General features: G+C 42.2%; 1 protein-coding gene across 2 annotated transcripts in view; it reads left to right on the top strand.

The window, feature by feature from the left end:
- The window catches only part of LOC134620461 (bone morphogenetic protein receptor type-2-like), a 44351-nt gene extending 27006 nt beyond the window's left edge, over positions 1 to 17345 (top strand). For both annotated transcript variants that reach the window (XM_063466627.1, XM_063466628.1), the window contains 10 exons: positions 4952 to 5059; positions 5213 to 5304; positions 7442 to 7672; positions 9128 to 9242; positions 10380 to 10540; positions 11007 to 11154; positions 11519 to 11655; positions 12556 to 12728; positions 12817 to 14156; positions 15532 to 17345. In XM_063466627.1, coding sequence (XP_063322697.1) covers positions 4952 to 5059; positions 5213 to 5304; positions 7442 to 7672; positions 9128 to 9242; positions 10380 to 10540; positions 11007 to 11154; positions 11519 to 11655; positions 12556 to 12728; positions 12817 to 14156; positions 15532 to 15785 — 2759 coding nt within the window. In that variant the 3' untranslated portion in view covers positions 15786 to 17345. The remainder of the gene's footprint in view (positions 1 to 4951; positions 5060 to 5212; positions 5305 to 7441; positions 7673 to 9127; positions 9243 to 10379; positions 10541 to 11006; positions 11155 to 11518; positions 11656 to 12555; positions 12729 to 12816; positions 14157 to 15531) is intronic.
- Positions 17346 to 19913: the final 2568 nt, after the last annotated feature.

Genomic DNA, 19913 nt, shown 5'->3' with positions numbered 1-19913 from the left:
AAACCATACAGCCTTTGAATGAAAACAAACGTCGTTGTGACAGTGATGTACACTGTCTTGTTGGTATATATGTATCACTCTAATAAACTTAAACCTATACCATCCTCCCTATTCTGGTATTCTAAACAGTACTTAGCCAAAACCCAAAGACTATTGGTCAAGTTAACCTCCTGAACTATCTACAATATATGGTGGAAACCTGACATTAAGACAGAGAAGACTACAGGTGACACATGACCATTACTGAATATTAAAAATAATAAATGACAGATTTAGTGATATTTTCATAAACTATTTATTTACCACATCAATAAACAGCATGGCAGAGCAAAATATTTTTTCTAACATGGCAACCTTTAAAAAGTGAAAGGAGACAGAAAGACAGGTGAGAAAGAATAAAACTTAATTGACTTTTTGATGGCATTTTACACAGTACTGGTACAGTATCTAGAAAATGTGGGAAAATACTGGCATCATATACAGTACTTACTTCTGAAGAAATTATGTTGGGACCCTGAAAAAAAATGACTATGTACAATAATGGATTTCTATATATTTTACATCAGATGAAAACTTTGGTTGTAAGATTCAGATAATTATTTGTTAAAAGCTAGACGTTTTAAATGAGAATAAGAAAGAAAAGTATTTCTTTGTGCCCCCCTGCTGTAGCTCCAGCAAACATCAGCTGATACTAGAAAGTAATATTAAATCAATTGTAACAACAGCTTATCGCGTTTAAATGTGCTGCTGTTGTTTAGCGCCACATCCGTTGGTTTCCTCTTTCTGGCGCAAAGTGGGCGATAAACAAACGAGAGACTTGCGACAGGGATGGTTGGCAACTCTAATAACTAACCTTATGATAAAATAAAATTCACCATCAGTAATAGCATCATAGCACCCGCCGAGCAGTATAGAAATTCCGTCATGCTAGCTAGTACACAGTACGAGTTATTGTAACTGACTGTAAAAAGTCAGCACAACGAAAATAAACTAGACTGCAGTTCATAACTTCTCACCTGAAGTTCAGTTCACCTGATACTCGGACTGGCGGCCGCCTCGGGTCTCTCCTCCTCCTGCCTCCCCTTTCCCTCATCCACCTGCTGGCCTCCACCACTTGCTAATTTTACTGAATCTGTGGAAGCTCCGCCATAGCCACCACCAAACAATTGAGTTATTTTTACACATCTGCCAGCATCTGGCCAATCCGCCACCTTTCATTGCTTACACCATTACAGGGAAAAAAACAACAACAACAAAAAAAACATCGGTCCATAAAGACAAAAAATGACCATCGGCCCACCATTAGTGGCAGAGCAGGTCAGCCACTAATCAGAAGGTCGGTGGTTCGATCCCAGGCTGCCTCCTGGCTGCATGCCAAATATCCTTGGGCAAGATACTAGACCCGCCTACTGGTGGTGGTCTGCCACTGTCCGGCAGCCTCGCCTCTGTCAGTGCGCCCCAGGGCAGCTGTGGCTACAATGTAGCTTGCCACCGCCAGTGTGTGAATGTGTGTGTGAATGGATGACAAACATATCTGAGCTGAGATGAAAGCTAAAATCAAAGTCATTGATTGAAGTTCATATTTGTAAGTTGGGGTAAATAACTGAATCTGTCAGTATGAGGCAAGTACACAATAATATCTGGATGCACTCTTTTCATATCCAAAATATTCCACTAATAATGTGTGTATATTTGTGTAGGTCAGGATTTAATCCCTCTAGCTAACGTCAAAGTCCTTCTAGAAGCATGACTTACCACTTGGCAGCCATATTGGTAACTCTTCTGGGGCAATCGTGGCTCAAGAGTTGGCAGTTTGTCTTATAATCGGAAGGTTGCCGATTTGAGCCCCGGCTCCGACAGTCTCGGTCATTGTGTCCTTGGGCAAGACACTTCACCCGTTGCCTACTGGTAGTGGTCAGAGGGCCCGGTGGCGCCACTGTCCGACAGGCTCGCCTCTGTCAGTGCGCCCCAGGGCAGCTGTGGCTACAATGTAGCTTGCCATCACCAGCAGGGCTCGCAAAATTTCAAGATCCCTGGTAGCCCTTCGGGCAGGGACTCTTCAGTTTTTGGTAGCCCAAAATAAATTTAAGTAGCCTGAATAAAAAAGGGAGCAATTTTTTTTATGTTTTGTTTCCTGTTTTGTTTCCGTTACAATAATATTGTAACGGAAACAAAACATTAATCAAAAAATTGTTGAAACACAAATTACAATATTGTATAAAAATTACAATCATCAACTCAAATACTTGGTTGTAATTGAACAGAAATTTCTATGAACTTGTAAGAACTGTACAACAGGAATCAGTCTGTGTCAGATCCTGAATTTGAAATTTCCACTGGAGTCACAGGTAAGAGGCAAGTGGAACCAAGATCTAGGACATTTGCTTTTTGAAGTTTGCAAAGACTGCTAAATTTTGCCAGTGGTAGTTCACTCTTTGCAACATAGTAGGCTGTCCTTAACAGATTTTTCAGGTTGATTTTTAGTATGTTATTTACAGACTGAGCAATAATCCATTTCTTGCATTTCTCATGGGTTCTAATGGGGACCTTTCTTAAAATTACTGGTCCCAGTAACAAAGGCACTTGTCGACTCAGAAATCGAGGGAAACCAACAACACACCCGGCAGAACATTATGTTATTTACAGGGGTGCACATTAGTGGTCCGCATGTGCGCATTCGCTGTCACAATAAAAGACGCGCACCAGATAAGAAGTTGCAACGCGCGTTTGCGTCCATATAAAAGGCAGTGTTTTTGTCCGCTAGGGTGGGATTTTCATGGCACATTCTGCACCAAATCTCTGTGCGTTCATCATTTGTTTAAAGCCAGCTCACCTCCTGCAACCACTTTTCCTAGAATACGCGCTTCTTTTGCGGTTCGGACTCCATCTGACATTTCTTTGGAGGTGGAGGAACACCAAAGTAATTGCTTAAAGGAGCTTCTTCGACATCTTTAAGAGTTCTAAACAAATGTCTGTCCTCCTCCAGAAAATCTTATGGACGCAAACACGCGTTGCAACTTCTTATCTTGTGCGCGTATTTTATTTTGACAGCGAATGCGCACCTGCGGACCTCTTATGTGCACCCCTGGTTATTTAGCTCGTCATATTCCAGCCACAGAAATTCTTTTGTCCATGAAACCATAAAGCTGCACTTTCTTTTTGCCTTATAGTCTGATTTGTCATAACTTTTCCGTTTTGTGGTAAGCTTTTCTTTGGCTGTCACTTCTTCACCCTGACCGGTCTTATTTGGCTCAGCAGAACTAAAATATATATCCTGCTGCCTTTACACACGCACTCACATAACGCTCAGCGATTCTCTGCGCGATCAACCTCTCACATGTTTAAGCTTCCTGCGGGAGATTTCACTTGTCATGTTTGCATAGTAAACTAACGATTGATAAGACGATGTCAGAGGAATTGGTGCGCAAATTATCGTCACTCACCAATCAGTACTGTCGCTCTCTATACACAGTTCGCGCGATTGCAAAGTGAAAGCAAAATACAAGCGCAAATTCAAATGCGATTTCAATATGTCACATATAGGGCTGCTCGATTATGGCAAAAATGATAATCACGATTATTTTCACTGAAATTGAGATCTCGATTATTTGATGATATTTATTTAACAATAACAATGTATTGAATAATGGCTTTAAAGATTGTCAAAAATAGTATAAAATAGTGTGCAAATACTGATAACAGTGCAAATGTTTGCAATATAAAAAATAAAATGTAAACATCTATGTTTAGTGAACTTTGCCATCTCGCTCTGTGGTGCAGCTACGACACCAAAGTTTACACACTATGTCTACTTGATCCACGTCTGACTCCGCGAACCCATAATGTTTCCACAACACTGAAGGGTTTTTTACCTCTCTTTTCAACCAACGGCAGTCACTCTCCTCTCCAAATAACTTCTGCTTAGCTTTCCGAGCTTCTCTCTGTTAGCTCCTCTTAATTGTGCCGCGTGTTCGAAATGCAGAGAGGTGCGCTCGATTTGCCACACGGAGCAGCGCGAGAGTAAAGCACGAGGGAGGTGCTAATAATCGGCTCAGTCATTTTTAATGATCGTTGAAAGCCCAGATCGTAATTTAGATTAAAATTCGATTAATTGAGCAGCCCTAGTCACATATTGACAGTGGTTCACCGATGCCAATGACGTATTTACCCAGCTACATTTCCGAAAGAATGCAAAAGCATTGACATATATTTTTCCTTCCTATGATAGCCCGACGGGCAGGGCAGGGCAGGGATAGATTCTGGTAGCCCGACTGGAAAAATCGCTAGCCCCGGGACGTCGGGCTAGCGATTTTGCGAGCCCTGACCAGTGTGTGAATGGGTGGATGACTGAATGTAGTGTAAAGCGCTTTGGGGTCCTTAGGGACTAAGTAAAGCGCTATACAAATGCAGGCCATTTTCCATTTTTTACCATTTGGGTTTTTCTCTGTATGTATTATTGTTACAATACAAAGCGCCTTGAGGTGACTGTTGTTGTGATTTGGTGCGGTATAAATAAAATTTAACTGAATTTAATTACAGTTTAGAATTACAGTAGAGATAAAACCCTAAGCTATGCTGTGATAAAAAGGAAAAAAAAACTGTGAAAATGTCCAGTTATGTTGTTTTAATCACCTGATTTAAATATAATCTTAATGGTAATGGTTTGTATTTTTATCTGATGATGCTCGTGAATATTTACACCCTTTTTATAGGCATAAATGAATCAATACTGTTGTATTGCACATCTCTTGTGCTCCATTGCATCAGAATGTACCTTTTAGAACTGGTAGCTGGGTGTAGCTGTAGTACATTTCTTTCCTCTGACTCTTATTTAGAAATCAAAGGCCAGAGAGTGGCTTTGACCATTAACCCCCAGCCTCAGGCCCAAATATAACAGAAAGGTCACAGTTTGATTTTTACTTTTATTTACAATGTTTTCCTCTGCTTGTAGATTCTCGCACACTGGGCTACAAAGAGACGGTAATTATCGCCCTGGCAACAGTCTCCGTGCTGGCTGTGGTAGCTGCAGCAGCCTTCTTTGGTTACCGCATGATGCATGGTGAGTTGCCATGACGCCAAGGTGTGAGGAAGAGAATTCATTATTCAAGGCTTTTTAAATGTTTTTTGGTAGAATTTGATTAACTAAATCAGAGCTGTTGTTTTGCTCAAATGTGTCTATATATTTGTGTTTTTTGTATCCTGTGTATTATAGGAGATGGCAAACAAGGCCTTCACAATCTGAATATGATGGAAGCTGCGGGCTCTGAAAGTTCTCTGGACCTGGACAATCTCAAACTGCTGGAGGTCAGTGCGCACATCAGACTCCTTGTCCTCTTTTGTGTCTGCAGGAGCTGTGACTTGGAATATATTTAGTTTGGAGCTGCGCAGTCATCTTTCATAAGTTGAATCAGTTTGTTTTCTGGCCCAGGAAAGAGCCAGAGTATTTAGTGTAGCGGTGGGATGTGCCAGCTCAACATGATCAAATGAGCCAATAGGAAGAAAATACAGCCATGACTGAATTGTTGTCCAGCTATTTAAATACTCTAGATTTAGTAAGATTACTAAATGGTTCCACACAGCACATTATTCTTAGTTCTTAATTGGTACGATAGGGATGTATGTGAAAATAGTAAAGTAAATCCCTCTTCTTCTTTTTTTTTCCATCTCCAGCATCTCTGCACAAGGTAGTGTGTTTTTCAGAGTACAGAGACTCTGAGCTAGAAAGAGAAAGGAGAAAACAAAAATGCACTCAAAATACATCAAGGATTCTGGTTATGTTTGTCATTTCAATGTGACTTTTATCATCTGATCACAACAGGAGGCATTCAGTGACAGGGGCAGGCATACAAAAATAGAAATGTGCTTACACTGTCACAGGATCCTGAAATCCTGATACTAAAGAGGGAGAGCTCATAATGTGATAGGAAGTTGGCTGAGTTTGGATGCAGCCACGTTAGCGATATAAACAAAGGACTGGAATACAAATTAATGCAGAATCTGATTAAAGTAAATCCAGGGAGACGGCAGGACGGCAGCAGTCACATTTCAAAATCACAGTTTCACTTATTAAAATGTTTCCATTTAATGTCATCATCATAGTTCAGTTTCCTACAAACTCAATTTCTGCAATATGCTGAAATTTCCAAAGCAACACGGGGCTATTTTTTGGTTGTTTACAACCTGATTCATCAAATGAAATTCTGGCATTTTTCAGCCTGACTCTCTGTCTGTGACTCATGCTGAGTGCACTATCCCACTGTGGTGTATGGCAAGCATGAGCTTTCCTTTTAAAGCTAGGTTGGTTAGCAACCTGCCAGTTTGTCCTCAGTAGTATTCACCATTTATTTCAAAGAGGTAAACACTTAAATATTCTGAAAAAATATGTGTAGTTGTGTCAGTAACTATTTATTTTCTGATGCTACTAATTGACCTAAAGCATTCAGTTTTCGGCTGTCGGGGATCCCACAGGTTCAAACTGACCTTTTAGGAGAAGAAATAAAACATTCAATCTTACATTTTAGTACATAAAGTATGTTCTTTAAAAGACATAAGCAAGCTCTTTGCTTTTAGTCACCTTATCACAAAATGATAGTAAATAGATCCAAGAGTCACAGCAGTTGATTATCCCACAAAAAAGAAGCAAGTAAGACTGTGTGTGTGTTAGTGTATGCTAGGCCAGTTAAAATGAACAACAGCTAGAAAATACAATTTCCGTTGTGTACTTTGATGAGAGAAATCAGATATGAACATAATGACCCAACGACACAGGTGCAGGCATGTTTTTCTCCTCTTTCTGACATCTGTTCAGTGGGTTTAAATTCAGAGTCAGTGAGAGAGAGAGTGACATTTTTTTCAGGCAGAAGTTGAATTCAGAACACTGTCCTTGCAGTTTATCAAACACAGGCACATGTTCCTTCACGTTAAACTGAGGGCTGGTAAGCCAGCAAACCTTACTCAGACAAAACAGGGTCCATTGTTTCCCGCAGTAGATTTTATAACCAGGCACGAATGTTTGGAGATGAAAATTGCCCAGAAATAAATGCCCTGGTAAATTCAGTTCTTAACCTCTTGCTGATGACTTTTTAGCCAGACTGTTTGGGGCTTAATGGCTTGCTGTTTTTTCAGCTCTCTAATTGAATGATTTGGCTGTTTAACTCTGCTGTTTGCCTGTAATTTACTTTCTTTCCTATCTGTCTTCTTCCCTGCCTGTCTGGGTTTGTCGTCGTACCTACCTCTGTTAGCGTTTCTGTTTTTGGCTCTTTCATGTTTGCAAACAGTCTTTTCTGTGTGCTAGTGTTTCTGTAATAGGACTCAAACCAACTCAGACATAATTACCGCTTCATTCAGATATTCTCTTACTAGACAAACAAGTACCAAAGGTCTAGGATGTCAAAGAAGTCTATTAATAGTCTGCATTTCCTGCTGTCACCACCTCTTTCAGCTGATTGGGCGTGGCAGATATGGAGCTGTGTACTGCGGCTCTCTGGATGAGCGGCCTGTCGCCGTAAAGGTGTTTACTGCAGCCAACAGACAGAACTTCCTCAACGAATGCTCTATCTACCGGCTGCCGCTGCTAGAGCATGATAACATTGCTCGGTTCGTGGCAGCCGATGAGCGGACGGGCCCAGAGGGACGCACAGAGTACCTGCTGGTCATGGACTACTACCCACATGTGAGTACAGGGGAAGCAGTACCCATGTAAGTTTTATACGTGAAGCATGTGTGTTCAGCATACAGAGTGTTTTCTTTTTCTTTTTACCTGCTGTTCCTTGAACTGTTTGTTAAGCTTTGAGTAATGGAGGATTGACAACACCTGTTTAATTTAATACTACAGAATTCTGGGAGAAGCAAACACAGCTGGTGCAGCAAAACAAACTCATGGCGTTTTAATAAGGAAGTCAGTCAATAATTACAGCAACTGTAATACGATTTCATGCTGCATCCAGCATCAATAATTCTCCTCACACTAGCTGGACCAATTAAAGGGCATTCTCCAGCTAGAAAGGTAACATAAACGCTGGCTGTTTATAGTGCCTCCATAACATCTGGACATATTAAAGCAGGTTCACTGAGGGAAAATGCCCAACATGGACACTTTGTGGACACACACTTGATAATTTGAATGTGTTTCCTGTGAGTGTTTCACAGTTAAGGCCACATTTGTTTTGCCAATAGGAAGATAGTAATTTGAAGCAGAAGTAGCAGCATGAGAAGATGATTAAAACCTCTTCAGTCTATGTAAAATCTCCCACAACCAACATCTAACATGTCTTTATTGCAAACAAAAATGGCTAACTTATCCTGTTTTTTCAGTGTCATTATTGGAAGTGTGCTTCCAGCCATTCTCAAAATGTAGCAGAGAAGAGAAAAAATGTTGAGTAGGTTAAAAAGAGTTAAAAAGAGGCACATAAAAAGAACCTTAACACTGACTGCTGAAAGCTACTCTTAGGAACTCAACTTCAATTTTAATGTGTACTTAGCAAAAAGCTCAATATGCTTGTTGTCCAAACCTTGAGCTAATTACTAGTCAGCTGACTTGCAGTCCAGCCTATAAAAGGAACCTCTAATTTATGATAACCATTAGTCCTAATACACATTGTCATGGAAACACAGTGCAGTCCAGGACAGGAGACTGGGACACATAATGCATTCAAGTAAATGATAATATAATCAATTTAAAATGAACAGATGTAATGTAATTTTCTGTAGTAACGGATGCACAAATTGCCTTGTGATTGATTCTGAGAGAAAAAAATTAAATGTGTGTGTGTTGGGGGGAGGGGGGGGGGGGGGGGGGGGGGTGTTTGGTGCACTAGGCCCGGCCAAGACTGATGGAGATAATTGAAGCAGGAAATTAATAATATCCAATATAATTTCCACTAACCAGTTTTCATGGAGTTGTTGCTGATACCTATCATAAGATGTCATAACTTTATGCCAGATTTTTTTTTCATCTAAATCATAAATGACTTTTCTACTGCAGAACAATAAAATCACTGCAGTTGCCTCAAAACTCGACGGAAGTGCAGTGATAAGATGTTTGGTTCAGTTACACTGTGAAACTCTGCATCCTACACCCTCTTAATTTCTTTGTCCTCTATATTCTTGTCCTCCATGTGGTTCTCAGGGCTCTCTCAGTCGCTACCTGAACATCCAGACCAACGATTGGGTGGGCAGCTGCCGACTGGCTCACTCTGTCACCCGCGGCCTGGCCTACCTGCACACCGAGCTCTTTAAAGGAGGTGAGCTACACAGAGCGATTCAGAGTTAATTACTACCAAGACTGCCGCTTTCTCCTGTTACTGAAGCACAAACACATTTAAAGAATTGTCGTGGGAAATGGGAAAGTATCTTTGTTTTTAGCCCAGTTAGTTTGTTGCTGTGTTTTGTTTTTTTTAAGAAATGCTTTGGATAGCCTGTGTTTCTCTTTCTCCGCTCTGTTCCTAGTACTTTCAGCTGTCTTACTTGCTGCACACTGCAGCTGCACGTGGGTCAATTTGTCTTAGAGTGCTGTATATCCCTGCATTTTGAAAAACACACGTACACACTTAGCACACGCCCAGCCATGGGTATTTATAGACTGGCCTCAAGCTAGCCTCAGAGAGAGGGAAAAAGGGAGACAAACAAGAGAGGAGAGATAGGAATTGAGGTAATATGCGAATATCCCTGTAGCGTAGAGCTCGCTGGAGGCAGAGTCTCAAGTCACCAAACCTCAGCCTGATTGGCTACACTTGGCCCTCCTTTTTTTTCTTTTTTAAGAAATGGCATGGGAAAGAAGGTACACTAATACTTTTTGTGAGTAAGAGAGACTGTAAGCCCAGACACCCTAACTTGCAGCACAAACAAGATAAACTTGTATTATTTTGCAAAGGAAAAGAGACAGAGGGGGCTAAAGTCACAGGCACCAGGGACAGAGGGAGCTGGTGTTTGTTAGCTCTGTGCAGCAGCTAACAGCAGAATCTCTTGCCCCCCCCCCCCCCCCCACCCCCCCCACCCATTGGTCCTGCACATCAATAGCAGGCAGCACATAGCTGTGGTGACTTCCACAGCTTGCAGCAGTCTTCAGTGCGCCCTCTGCTGGACAGAAGGATACTGCAAGTGGAGGCCATTGATATGATCTTAATCCCATTGTTGTAGATTAGATTAGAGGATTTAGTTGTCTGTTAATAGTGCAGCTTGTTTTGAACAGTGAGTAATGAGGGAAATCCGAATCTATGCATATATGAAGCCTTTTTTAATCAATTATCATTCATTAGCAAATCCCACAAAACCTGCTTGAGTGTGCTCTCTGAGAGGTTTTGGGAGTACTGTACATGCTAACATCCTTAATGAAAGAGAAATTAGCCTAAATTTTGCAATTCTCCCGTTCTCCCTTCAAGACTTGTATAAGCCAGCGGTTTCACACAGGGACCTGAACAGCCGAAACATCCTCGTCAAAGCCGACGGCACGTGTGTCATTATCGACTTTGGCCTTTCCATGAAGCTGACAGGGAACAGAGCAGCACGGCACGGGGAAGAGGAAAACGCCGCTATAAGTGAGGTGAGTGTTCAGGAGGAAGCAGAGGATGCGCCTGTATTGATGAGTGTAGTCTACTAGAAAGACAGCAGCAGAGGCAGGCAGTCAGGGTTAAAGACATCTCTGTATTTGCTTACTAAAACGGGAATAGACAGCAAACAGCAAAGAATAGACTGCATCTTACAAGCATCAAGTTCAGATGATATAAAATGGCATGGCTACTGAACTAAACACAGAGAGGCTACAGGAGATTATGTTTCTATAGAAAACAGTCAATGTGGTTTCTGGCATATATGCATTCATTTAGTTTAGCACTTTGTCAGCAAACATATAGCCTGCTAATATTTTGTCAAAGCTGAGATTATGAGATCTAATAATGTGATCCAACTACATCCACAGCAAACAAAACCCACCTGTGTCGGTGTTACAGTATTTCTGGACAGTTTAACAGTTCCACCACACCCCCACTTACACCTTCTTTGTCTTCCAGGTGGGGACTATCCGTTACATGGCCCCCGAGGTGCTTGAGGGCGCGGTGAACCTGAGGGACTGTGAGGCAGCACTAAAGCAGGTGGACATGTATGCCCTAGGCCTAGTCTACTGGGAGACCTTCATGAGATGTACTGACCTTTTCCCTGGTGAGTTAAATCTGCTTTATGTTAAGTCATTCCTACTGTGGGACTGCAACTTAAGAATAGAACAGAATAGCCCTTTATTGTCATTGTGCATTTACAACGAAATTATGTGTGCTGCACGCCAACTGTGCAGGAGTAAAATATAAATAGTAAGACAGCAGGAATAAATAGCAAACAGACGAAATATATACAAAACAAGAAAAAGGCACACATTAAATATAGAAAAGACTGTAAAGCTACTTGTTTTATGCTCAGAAAAGGAAGCACCAGCTGAAAGGTGCATTTATAACAAACTTAATGGGTATTTCTGATATGTCATAGACATCTAAAACGAGGCTTTTCTCTTCCTGTTCCTGCTTACCCCTAGGAGAGTCTGTGCCAGAGTACCAGATGGCCTTCCAGGCGGAAGCAGGGAACCACCCAACATTTGAGGACATGCAAGTTCTGGTATCCAGGGAGAAGCAAAGGCCTAAATTCCCTGAGGCCTGGAAAGAGAACAGTCTGGTGCGTATGTATGTAGGGAATAGGGCTAAAATGAGAATGCTTTGAGAATACTGCCACATTGTAACAGGATAGCAAAACAATTCCACATATAAAAAAAGCTTAGAAATAGTCTGTTTTAGAGCTTGGCTATATAGCAAAATAATTTTTTCTCCCATCAATCTTTTCCAAAAATGTTTACCCTGGCTTTATTTGTTCAGAAGCTCATTTTTCTGTAGCTCCAAAATCCTGTTTATGTGTGAGGGAAAAACTAGTAATGTTTACAAAAATACTTGCGTACATGTAGATGGTGAAGATGATGAAGTTGTGTAGAAAGGCAGGATGAGTTTGGAAGCGATCCAATCAGAAGTAATCTCAGTAAGGTCAGACACGCACATTTTGATCTGCTCCCAACAAACAGGCTGGGAGGATGGCCTCAGCCCATGAAAATGCAACAAAATGCCAGTGCTTAGAAGGAAGAGAAGAGTAGACGTATTGATATTGAGGACAATTTGTGAAGCTACTCTCACCGGTAAAAACACTAAAAATCAACTGATAACTTTAGATTTAGTCTTATGATATCTCTTAGTCTTATGATACTTAGTTCACTAAAACTTTAAGAACTTAGAAGTTTTAGTGAAAAGAATGAATAAAACAAAATCAAAATTTGCAGTCGAAATGACCACTGCTTCCAGAAACCTAGCTCTGGGTTTGGTTCAATTGGACATACACTTGGTCCAAAACAAACCACCAAACCCCCCCATTGTTTATAATTTCTCTGTGTGTATTGCAGGTGGAGAGTTCATTTTCTAAAGTTACTCCAGCTTAGGGGATAAATGACAAAATCCAGAAAGTAGCACTGCAGTGTTGATATTGTTGATACTAGTCATGTGGGTAATAGCCATAATATACTGTGTTTTCCAGGCGGTTCGATCTCTGAAAGAGACGATGGAAGACTGTTGGGACCAGGACGCAGAGGCTCGCCTCACAGCTCAGTGCGCTGAGGAGCGTCTGGCGGAGCTGCTCCTCATATGGGACCGCTCCAAGTCTGTCAGCCCTACACTCAACCCCATGTCCACTACACTGCACAACGAGAGGTAAGTTTCAACAAAGCCACATCCTGCCATTGTATTCATTGTTTCAAATGATCTTGCTGAGGTTTTCAACACTGTTTCTTTGATCCAGAAATCGCATGACGCCAAAGTCCGGCCCGTACGCAGACCATTCGTCTACGTACATTGAAGAGCATGAAGGTGTAGCCAAGAACACGCAGGTGGATGCAACTAGTTCTTTGACTGGTAGAGTTGGGGTTGGGACCGGAGAGAGGAACAGGAATTCCATCAACCAGGAGCGTCAGCAGCAAGCAAACGCCCGTCTGCCCAGCCCAGAAAGCAGCACCACCAGCATGGGCATGAGAGGTAGCCCTTCAGCCTCTACTACGACTACCACTATCATCTCTGAGTCAGAGGGACTCGCAGGGGCCACCACAGTGCCCGTGTGCCTACATCTTACCCAAGAAGACCTGGAAACCACAAAGCTGGACCCTAAAGAAGTAGACAAAAACCTGAAGGAGAGCTCGGATGAGAACCTAATGGAGCACTCCCAGAAGCAGTTCTGCTCACCAGACCCACTGAGTCCTGGCAGTTCCAGCCTGCTTTATCCTCTTATAAAGATGGCGAGTGAGGTCTCCGGCACATCAGACACTGCTGCCACAATGCCCACTACCATCTTTCCCTTGCCCAAGCAGCAAAACTTGCCCAAGAGGCCATCCAGTCTGCCCCTGCGCAACAAGCCTGTCAAGAAGGAATCCTCCTCCTCTTCACTAAGGTTTAAGTTTGGGCGCTCAGGAAAATCCAACCTGCGGCAGGTGGAGGGAACAAAGATGAACATTAGTACAGTTACGGGCACAAATTCGGCTGGAGAGGTTCACCGAGGCACAGGCACAAACAACTTACCCGTTCGACGGGATACACATGCCAATGCAGCCATTAACGGCACCGTCAATGGTCACGTCAGTGCTGGGATCTCATCCATAGTAACAGGTGGAGCGACAGGTTTTGGAGGCTCCAACATAACTCACAATGGATCTGGAGCTCTGAGGTCAGATGACAGCCGGCTGTCCCTCGGCGTCATCACAGCCAGCCCCGATGAACACGAGCCTCTTTTGAGCCAAGAACGAGAGCAGCCCGATCAAAGAGACGCGTCCACGAATGTGACCGCTCTCCGCTCGGCCCGACCCAACACCAACAACAACAACAGCAACACAGGGCATGGCCAGGGGGATGGTGACAGCGGCGGAGAAAGTGATGAAGGTGAGCCAGAGGGAAGCAATGAGGGGACAAGCAGGGAAACTACGGTGCCCCCAGGAGAAAGCTCACTGTCGGGCACTGTTGCAACAGACCCCCAGGGGGAAGCTCCAGTCACCATGAGAGGAGAGGCCCTGCTCAGGCAGCCCAGAGCCCGTAGGCCAGAGAGACCTAACTCTCTGGATCTGTCCTTCACAACACAGGACCTGGCCTCACTAGGTGAGAATCATTTGCAAGTATTCTGTAGTTGTATTGGCCCATTGGATCATACTGCAGTGTAATTGTCTAAAAACAACTCTTAAATTTCAAAGGGTTCTGTAATTTCCAAACAGAGCAGGTCTCTGTTGTTTATATTAAATATTACTGAACAGGGAGAAATGGTACATCTCCGTGAGGGGCTGTTTTCAGTGGCAGCTAATCCAGTTTGTTGCTAAACTGACTATTTTTGGAAGCACAAAGATGTGTGTGTGTGTGTGTGTGTGTGTATATATATATATTTTGGGCTTTGAACCACACATATTGTAGATGCATTCAGTGTTAATTTGACTGCAGATAAAACGTATTGGCAAGAAGCCCCAGAGTATCACTAGACTAAATCTAATAATCGCATTTGACAAACTGGAACCTACAAATGTTTGGCATATTTCATTTAATAAAGTACTTCAAACAGCCCTCTGTTGCTAAATTGTATTATAACTAATTGTAATCCATCCGTTATTAACTATGCACATGAAAGTCAATTTGCTCATAACAGATGTCTGCAATATAAACTGGAAAATGGCCTGCATTTGTATAGCGCTTTACTCAGTCCCTAAGGACCCCAAAGCGCTTTACACTACATTCAGTCATTCACACACACAGGCAATGGTAAGCTACATTGTAGCCACAGCTGTGCCCTGGGGGGCACTGACAGAGGCGAGGCTGCCGGACACTGGCGCCACCGGGCCCTCTGACCACCACCAGTAGGTTAGTATCTTGCCCAAGGATATTTGGCATGCAGCCAGGAGGCAGCCTGGGATCGAACCACCGACCTTCTGATTAGTGGCTGACCTGCTCTGCCACCTGAGCTACAGCCACCCCGGCATGAAGTTTGAAAGACATAATGTTTACTAGGCACAAAGAATGTTGTTGCATTATGGGAAATGTAGGGTCCAAAGCTTTTTGTAGGTTACACAGTTGAAATTGTTGCTTCTGCTGCTTTGATTTTGGTCATTCTTCTTTTTTCTTCTTATTCTTTTTTATGCTCCAGTTATTGGATTTATTATCAGTAGTTTTTTATTTATTAAAATAATAATAATAATAATGTTGGAAAAAAGAGGCTTGTGAAATGTAGAAATCAATAGTTTAAACTGAACTGTTGGTCAAAATAAGAAACATTAGTAGATATATTTTATTCTTTGTTTCATTTAGAATATTTTAGAAATTAAATGTCTAATCCAGCAATTCAGTTAATAATCAGTGGTTAATAGAAAAGAAGGTCCTTATCAAAATGTGTAGTTTTTCATGGCCTCAAGACTCGCCGGTCTTTAATGATTTTCATGCACAAAGGTGTTGCTACATTGCTCATTAATCATTGTTCCACCCTGTTTTCCAGGAGACGGTTTAGTCCAGCCAGATGGAGCGTTGGGGACCGGAGATAAGATCAAGAAGCGCGTCAAAACCCCTTATTCTCTGAAAAAGTGGCGACCCACCACATGGGTCATCTCTACAGATACCCGGGGGCCAGAAGTTAACAACAATGGCTCTACCCGAGGTCAAAGTCACAGTCAGAACCGGCCCAAGTCCAGTTCAGCCATCTACCTGCGGGGGGGCAGCTTGGCCAGCGAACCCAGTGACACGCATGTGTAAACTTGGACCCTCTAACAAGCCCGGCAACACTAACTAGAGAGCACTTGGTTATTTTGTGTGGAGCTCTCTGCTCTGAATCAGCACGAGGAAGCTATGGAATATGTCACGAACCAACAATAGAGTCTGATCATGTACAGTAATTAGGTCTGTCCCGCTCCTGTGTGTCCTTCTGATGGCATTGCTTTAAATGGAATCCAGCTATGCAGCATTCTCATTGGCTTCTGTTTCTGCATTGTTTGTTTTGTGTTTTTTAAATCTTGGTTTGAAGTTTCATAGTGGTACATTAATTCATTTTTTTTTCTTTGTGCACTTTGAATGAATTTGAAATCAGTGTTTCCTAAACGTGTCTGTTGCGACCAAGACGAAGATTGGTCTCTAAACTTAAACAGGCGATGAAAAAACAATCAACACTCGAGCGCTCGGTTACTCCCCCTTTGCTCTATCGAGTAAAGTGAGAGTGGGCTCTGTAAACAAATTAATGGTCTTAAAAGACAAAGCAACTTTTTAAACATTTTCCTTGTATGCAATACCAATTGTTGTCTCATGACTTTGTATCCTCTTTTTGTATCATACCTTTTAATTGTGCAATAGGATGTAGCTTTTAGATGCTTTCAGTGTTTTTATTGCTTCAATTTTTTTATCCTGTTGTTATTTTGATATGTTAATCTCTGTTGCACTTATGAATAGTCACAGTCGTTTTGTAAACAATCCATCGCACACTATCGTAACCCTCGCTCCCCCCAACCTGACTCACGAGGAGAAAATAGCTGACAATCCTCCTCTTTGGACTATCTTTATGGGAACGCTAACACTAAAGAATCAGACCCAGCTGACTTAAAAGTGGGCTGTCGTGGAACTTGTCTGCTTGCACAATTACACCAGTAACAAATCTCATTCTGGGGTCTTACAATCACTGGAGCCGAACTTACAGAGGCATCTGTTACAGTGGCTGACTGGAGTCACTGTACCACTATCATCTGACCTCAGTATGGACTCTGCATTTAGCTGTCTGTCTGCAAGACATGAAATATTACAAACCCCAGATTCTGCTGTTGACACAAATCAAAAACTGAAGAAAAAAAAACCACACTGAAGCACGCTGGATATTACTTTTTTGTTTCTTGTCGTCTCATCCCCTGACGGTGGAGTGAGTGATGTGTGTGTGTGTTGCGTGAATGTGCACGTGTTATTTACTCGCGCTGTACAGGCGTGCTGAAATGTCGACATACTCATTCTGTATTTTCAGCGCCGCTTCAGGGCATATGAAAAGATCTCATTTATGTTTTTGTAATCTGTAGTTTGTATCAAAAAAACAACCCTTACATGTATCACATTAATATTTGCATCATTTTTATGGTATTGTGTTTTGCATTCAATGGACATTGCCTTTGATTCCATTGCTATGCATCTGCTTGGTACAGTTTCTGTAAACATTTTCAAGTCAATATGGAAGAAGAAAAACCCCTCAATAAATGTATGAAATAATTGTTGGGTATATACGTTTAATCTGTGTTTGGGTTCATGCCTTTTGTGCCCCTGAGGTGTTGTCAGCATTATTCAGAAGAAAAAAATTTGTGGACGATGTGCAAGGTTAGAACCTGCTGTGAAATAGCTATTTTATTTATTTAACACCATATGCTATGAAAACAAGAAAAATTTTCAAAATGACTATATTGTATAGTCTTTTTCTGGTCTTGGTCACACAATTTTTGAACATTTTGTTTGTGCAAAATTGATGTGGCACAATGTTGGTCACTGCCACTGGTAAATCTGCTGATAGCTGTCACCGAGGCCAATATTGACAAAAAAAAGGTGATTACTTATTGTTTTCTTTTGCTTTTGTTTTTTGTTTGTTTTTCGTCAGGAAGGACATCCGGCGTTATAATCTTCCAACTCAAACATCGCTGTGGTGGCCTCTTGTGAATAAGGAAAGAGTCTAAAGTGTTTTAAGACGCTTAACAGAACAACAGTGGCAGCACCAAAGGACTACAGAGTCGTAAGCTACACTTCTACAGCCGCATGATGAAACACTTGGCTGTCTTGGACGTAAATCAATGGAATCATTCAAACAGAAATAATATCGGTTGGGGTTTTTTTGTTTTGCTTTTGTCTTTTTTGCACCCCTGTCGACCAACCCTCCTAATTCTCAGTGATTAATCGACACTAGGTAGTCATATCCTCTCGCGCTTGTTTACCTCACCTCTGTTCTCCGCTGTCTGCTCCACGCGCCCTAGCAACTGCAGCATCAGCACGAGCAGCTCAGCGTTGGTAAGCTACGTCAGAGCGCTTCTTCTTCTGCGCCAAGTCAGCCGGGAGCAGCTAGGACGTACCGGAAGTCGATCACATTACATTCAAAATAAAGTGCCACAAACCTACGCTTTTTCGTGGTTTTGTTTTATTATTATTATTTTGTATCATCATAACTAAGAAATTCAAAGTGGAAAACGACTAATATAATCGTTTATTTGTAAAAAAATATACTATAAAAATTATGGTTATCTGCTTTATACTACTTTCTAATGATTTATTAGTTGAGCAACGAAATTAAGATGCAATCCTCTCAGTGCAAAAGAATAATACAAAACTACAATGAAGTTATATGTGTGTGTGTGTGTGTGTGTGTCTATAGAAAAACGAAAAACAACACAATTATTTCCGTATTGCACTTCTCCTCATTTGCCGGTGTTGATGTAAATACCAAAGGTGACTGTTGTCGTGATCATATATATGAAAGTGAAAGTACCAAATGATCATGATTACGTGGACCTGACAGCGTGCAGATTTGATTTAGAAGATAATAACCGGAAGTATCGGTTACACCGGCTGACTTCACACTGCACTGGTCCCTCTCCCGTTGTATGAGCGGAGGCTAGCCCAGCATCACCGCCTTCTTCTTTCTATCCTTTCTGAATGTGTTATTCCTGTCTTGTTTTTTGTTGTTGTTGTTTGTTTGTTTAGTTCTTTTTCCAGCTTATCACAAACTCCACAGACGAGGCACCCTCTCTCTGTTTTTAACAGTTATTTTCTTCGAACACAAAGCGTTTGGCTAGACGCTTAAAGCTGTCGCGTTGCTTCAGCCGGGAGAGAAAAACATCCATCCCCGACGTCTCGAGGAGGCAGGGTGCGAACACAGCAACGCCCATTTTGACACAAGCGGTATCGCTGCTGTCCTCACGAAGGCCGTGTTTCTATTTTTTCCCGTCTTTTTCGGTGTCTACCTTTGATATCTGAGTCTACCTTCCTTACTTGTAATCTTCACCCTGGTCATTCTGCCCTGCCTTTTCTCATCGCATCTGTAGCATCTTCGAGTAGTGGCAACAGGGTCCGGGGCTGCCGAAGAGCTCCATGCCCCTTTGCATGCAACGCACCGAGACTGCATTTTGCAGGTGAGTCTGTTTTTACATACACAAGGTCAGAAATTTGGATGATGCTCCTGAGCATGGGTTATAGCACCAGCGTGGAATATGTTTTGGTATGTGTGAGGAGGGGTGGCGTGCTTCCCACCAAACACAGTCGGCCTACATTTCACCGTGCAGGCTTTTGTATGGAGATGAACGTGCAGGGAGCATTTATTTTTCGTGTTAAGGTCCTCTCATCTAAGGGATATTGCATCCCCTAATATGTCAAGTTAGCATGGAGGGTAGATAGTAATAAACCAGGCAATGTTCAACATTTACAATTAAAACCACATCTATTCTCGTAGTGGTTCAGGCCATGTTTTTAGGCCAAAAAATGTTCTGCTGTTCATGTTGTTCTGACAACAACATAACAGAAGGTTGAGCCACTCTTCTATAATTTCTGCCACTACTACTGCTACTACCAGTGTTACTATTGCTGGTAGCGTACACTGTGCAGGTGATTTGTGGGCAGCCGCTGAGGCAGGAAAAAGCTGCCATCAAAATAAAGTGGTGGGAGCATTTCACTGGCAGACTGCTGATGCTGAAAAGCCCGCTTACTCACACACACAACCAAGTTCTCTTGTTTGTTAATAATGATCAGAACCCCCCCCCCCCCCCCCCCCCCCCACACACACACACACACACCACCGACGTTTCCTAGCAACAGCTATATGCACTGGTCAAGGCCCCTGCCAAATTTAGCTCAAGGACACACACACACTACCAGTCA

This window comes from Pelmatolapia mariae, linkage group LG23 (genome assembly GCF_036321145.2).
Source record: "Pelmatolapia mariae isolate MD_Pm_ZW linkage group LG23, Pm_UMD_F_2, whole genome shotgun sequence".
Lineage (NCBI taxonomy): Eukaryota > Metazoa > Chordata > Actinopteri > Cichliformes > Cichlidae > Pelmatolapia > Pelmatolapia mariae.
The sequence above is the reverse complement of the archived record's forward strand: the minus strand, read 5'-3'. Positions and strand labels throughout refer to the sequence as shown.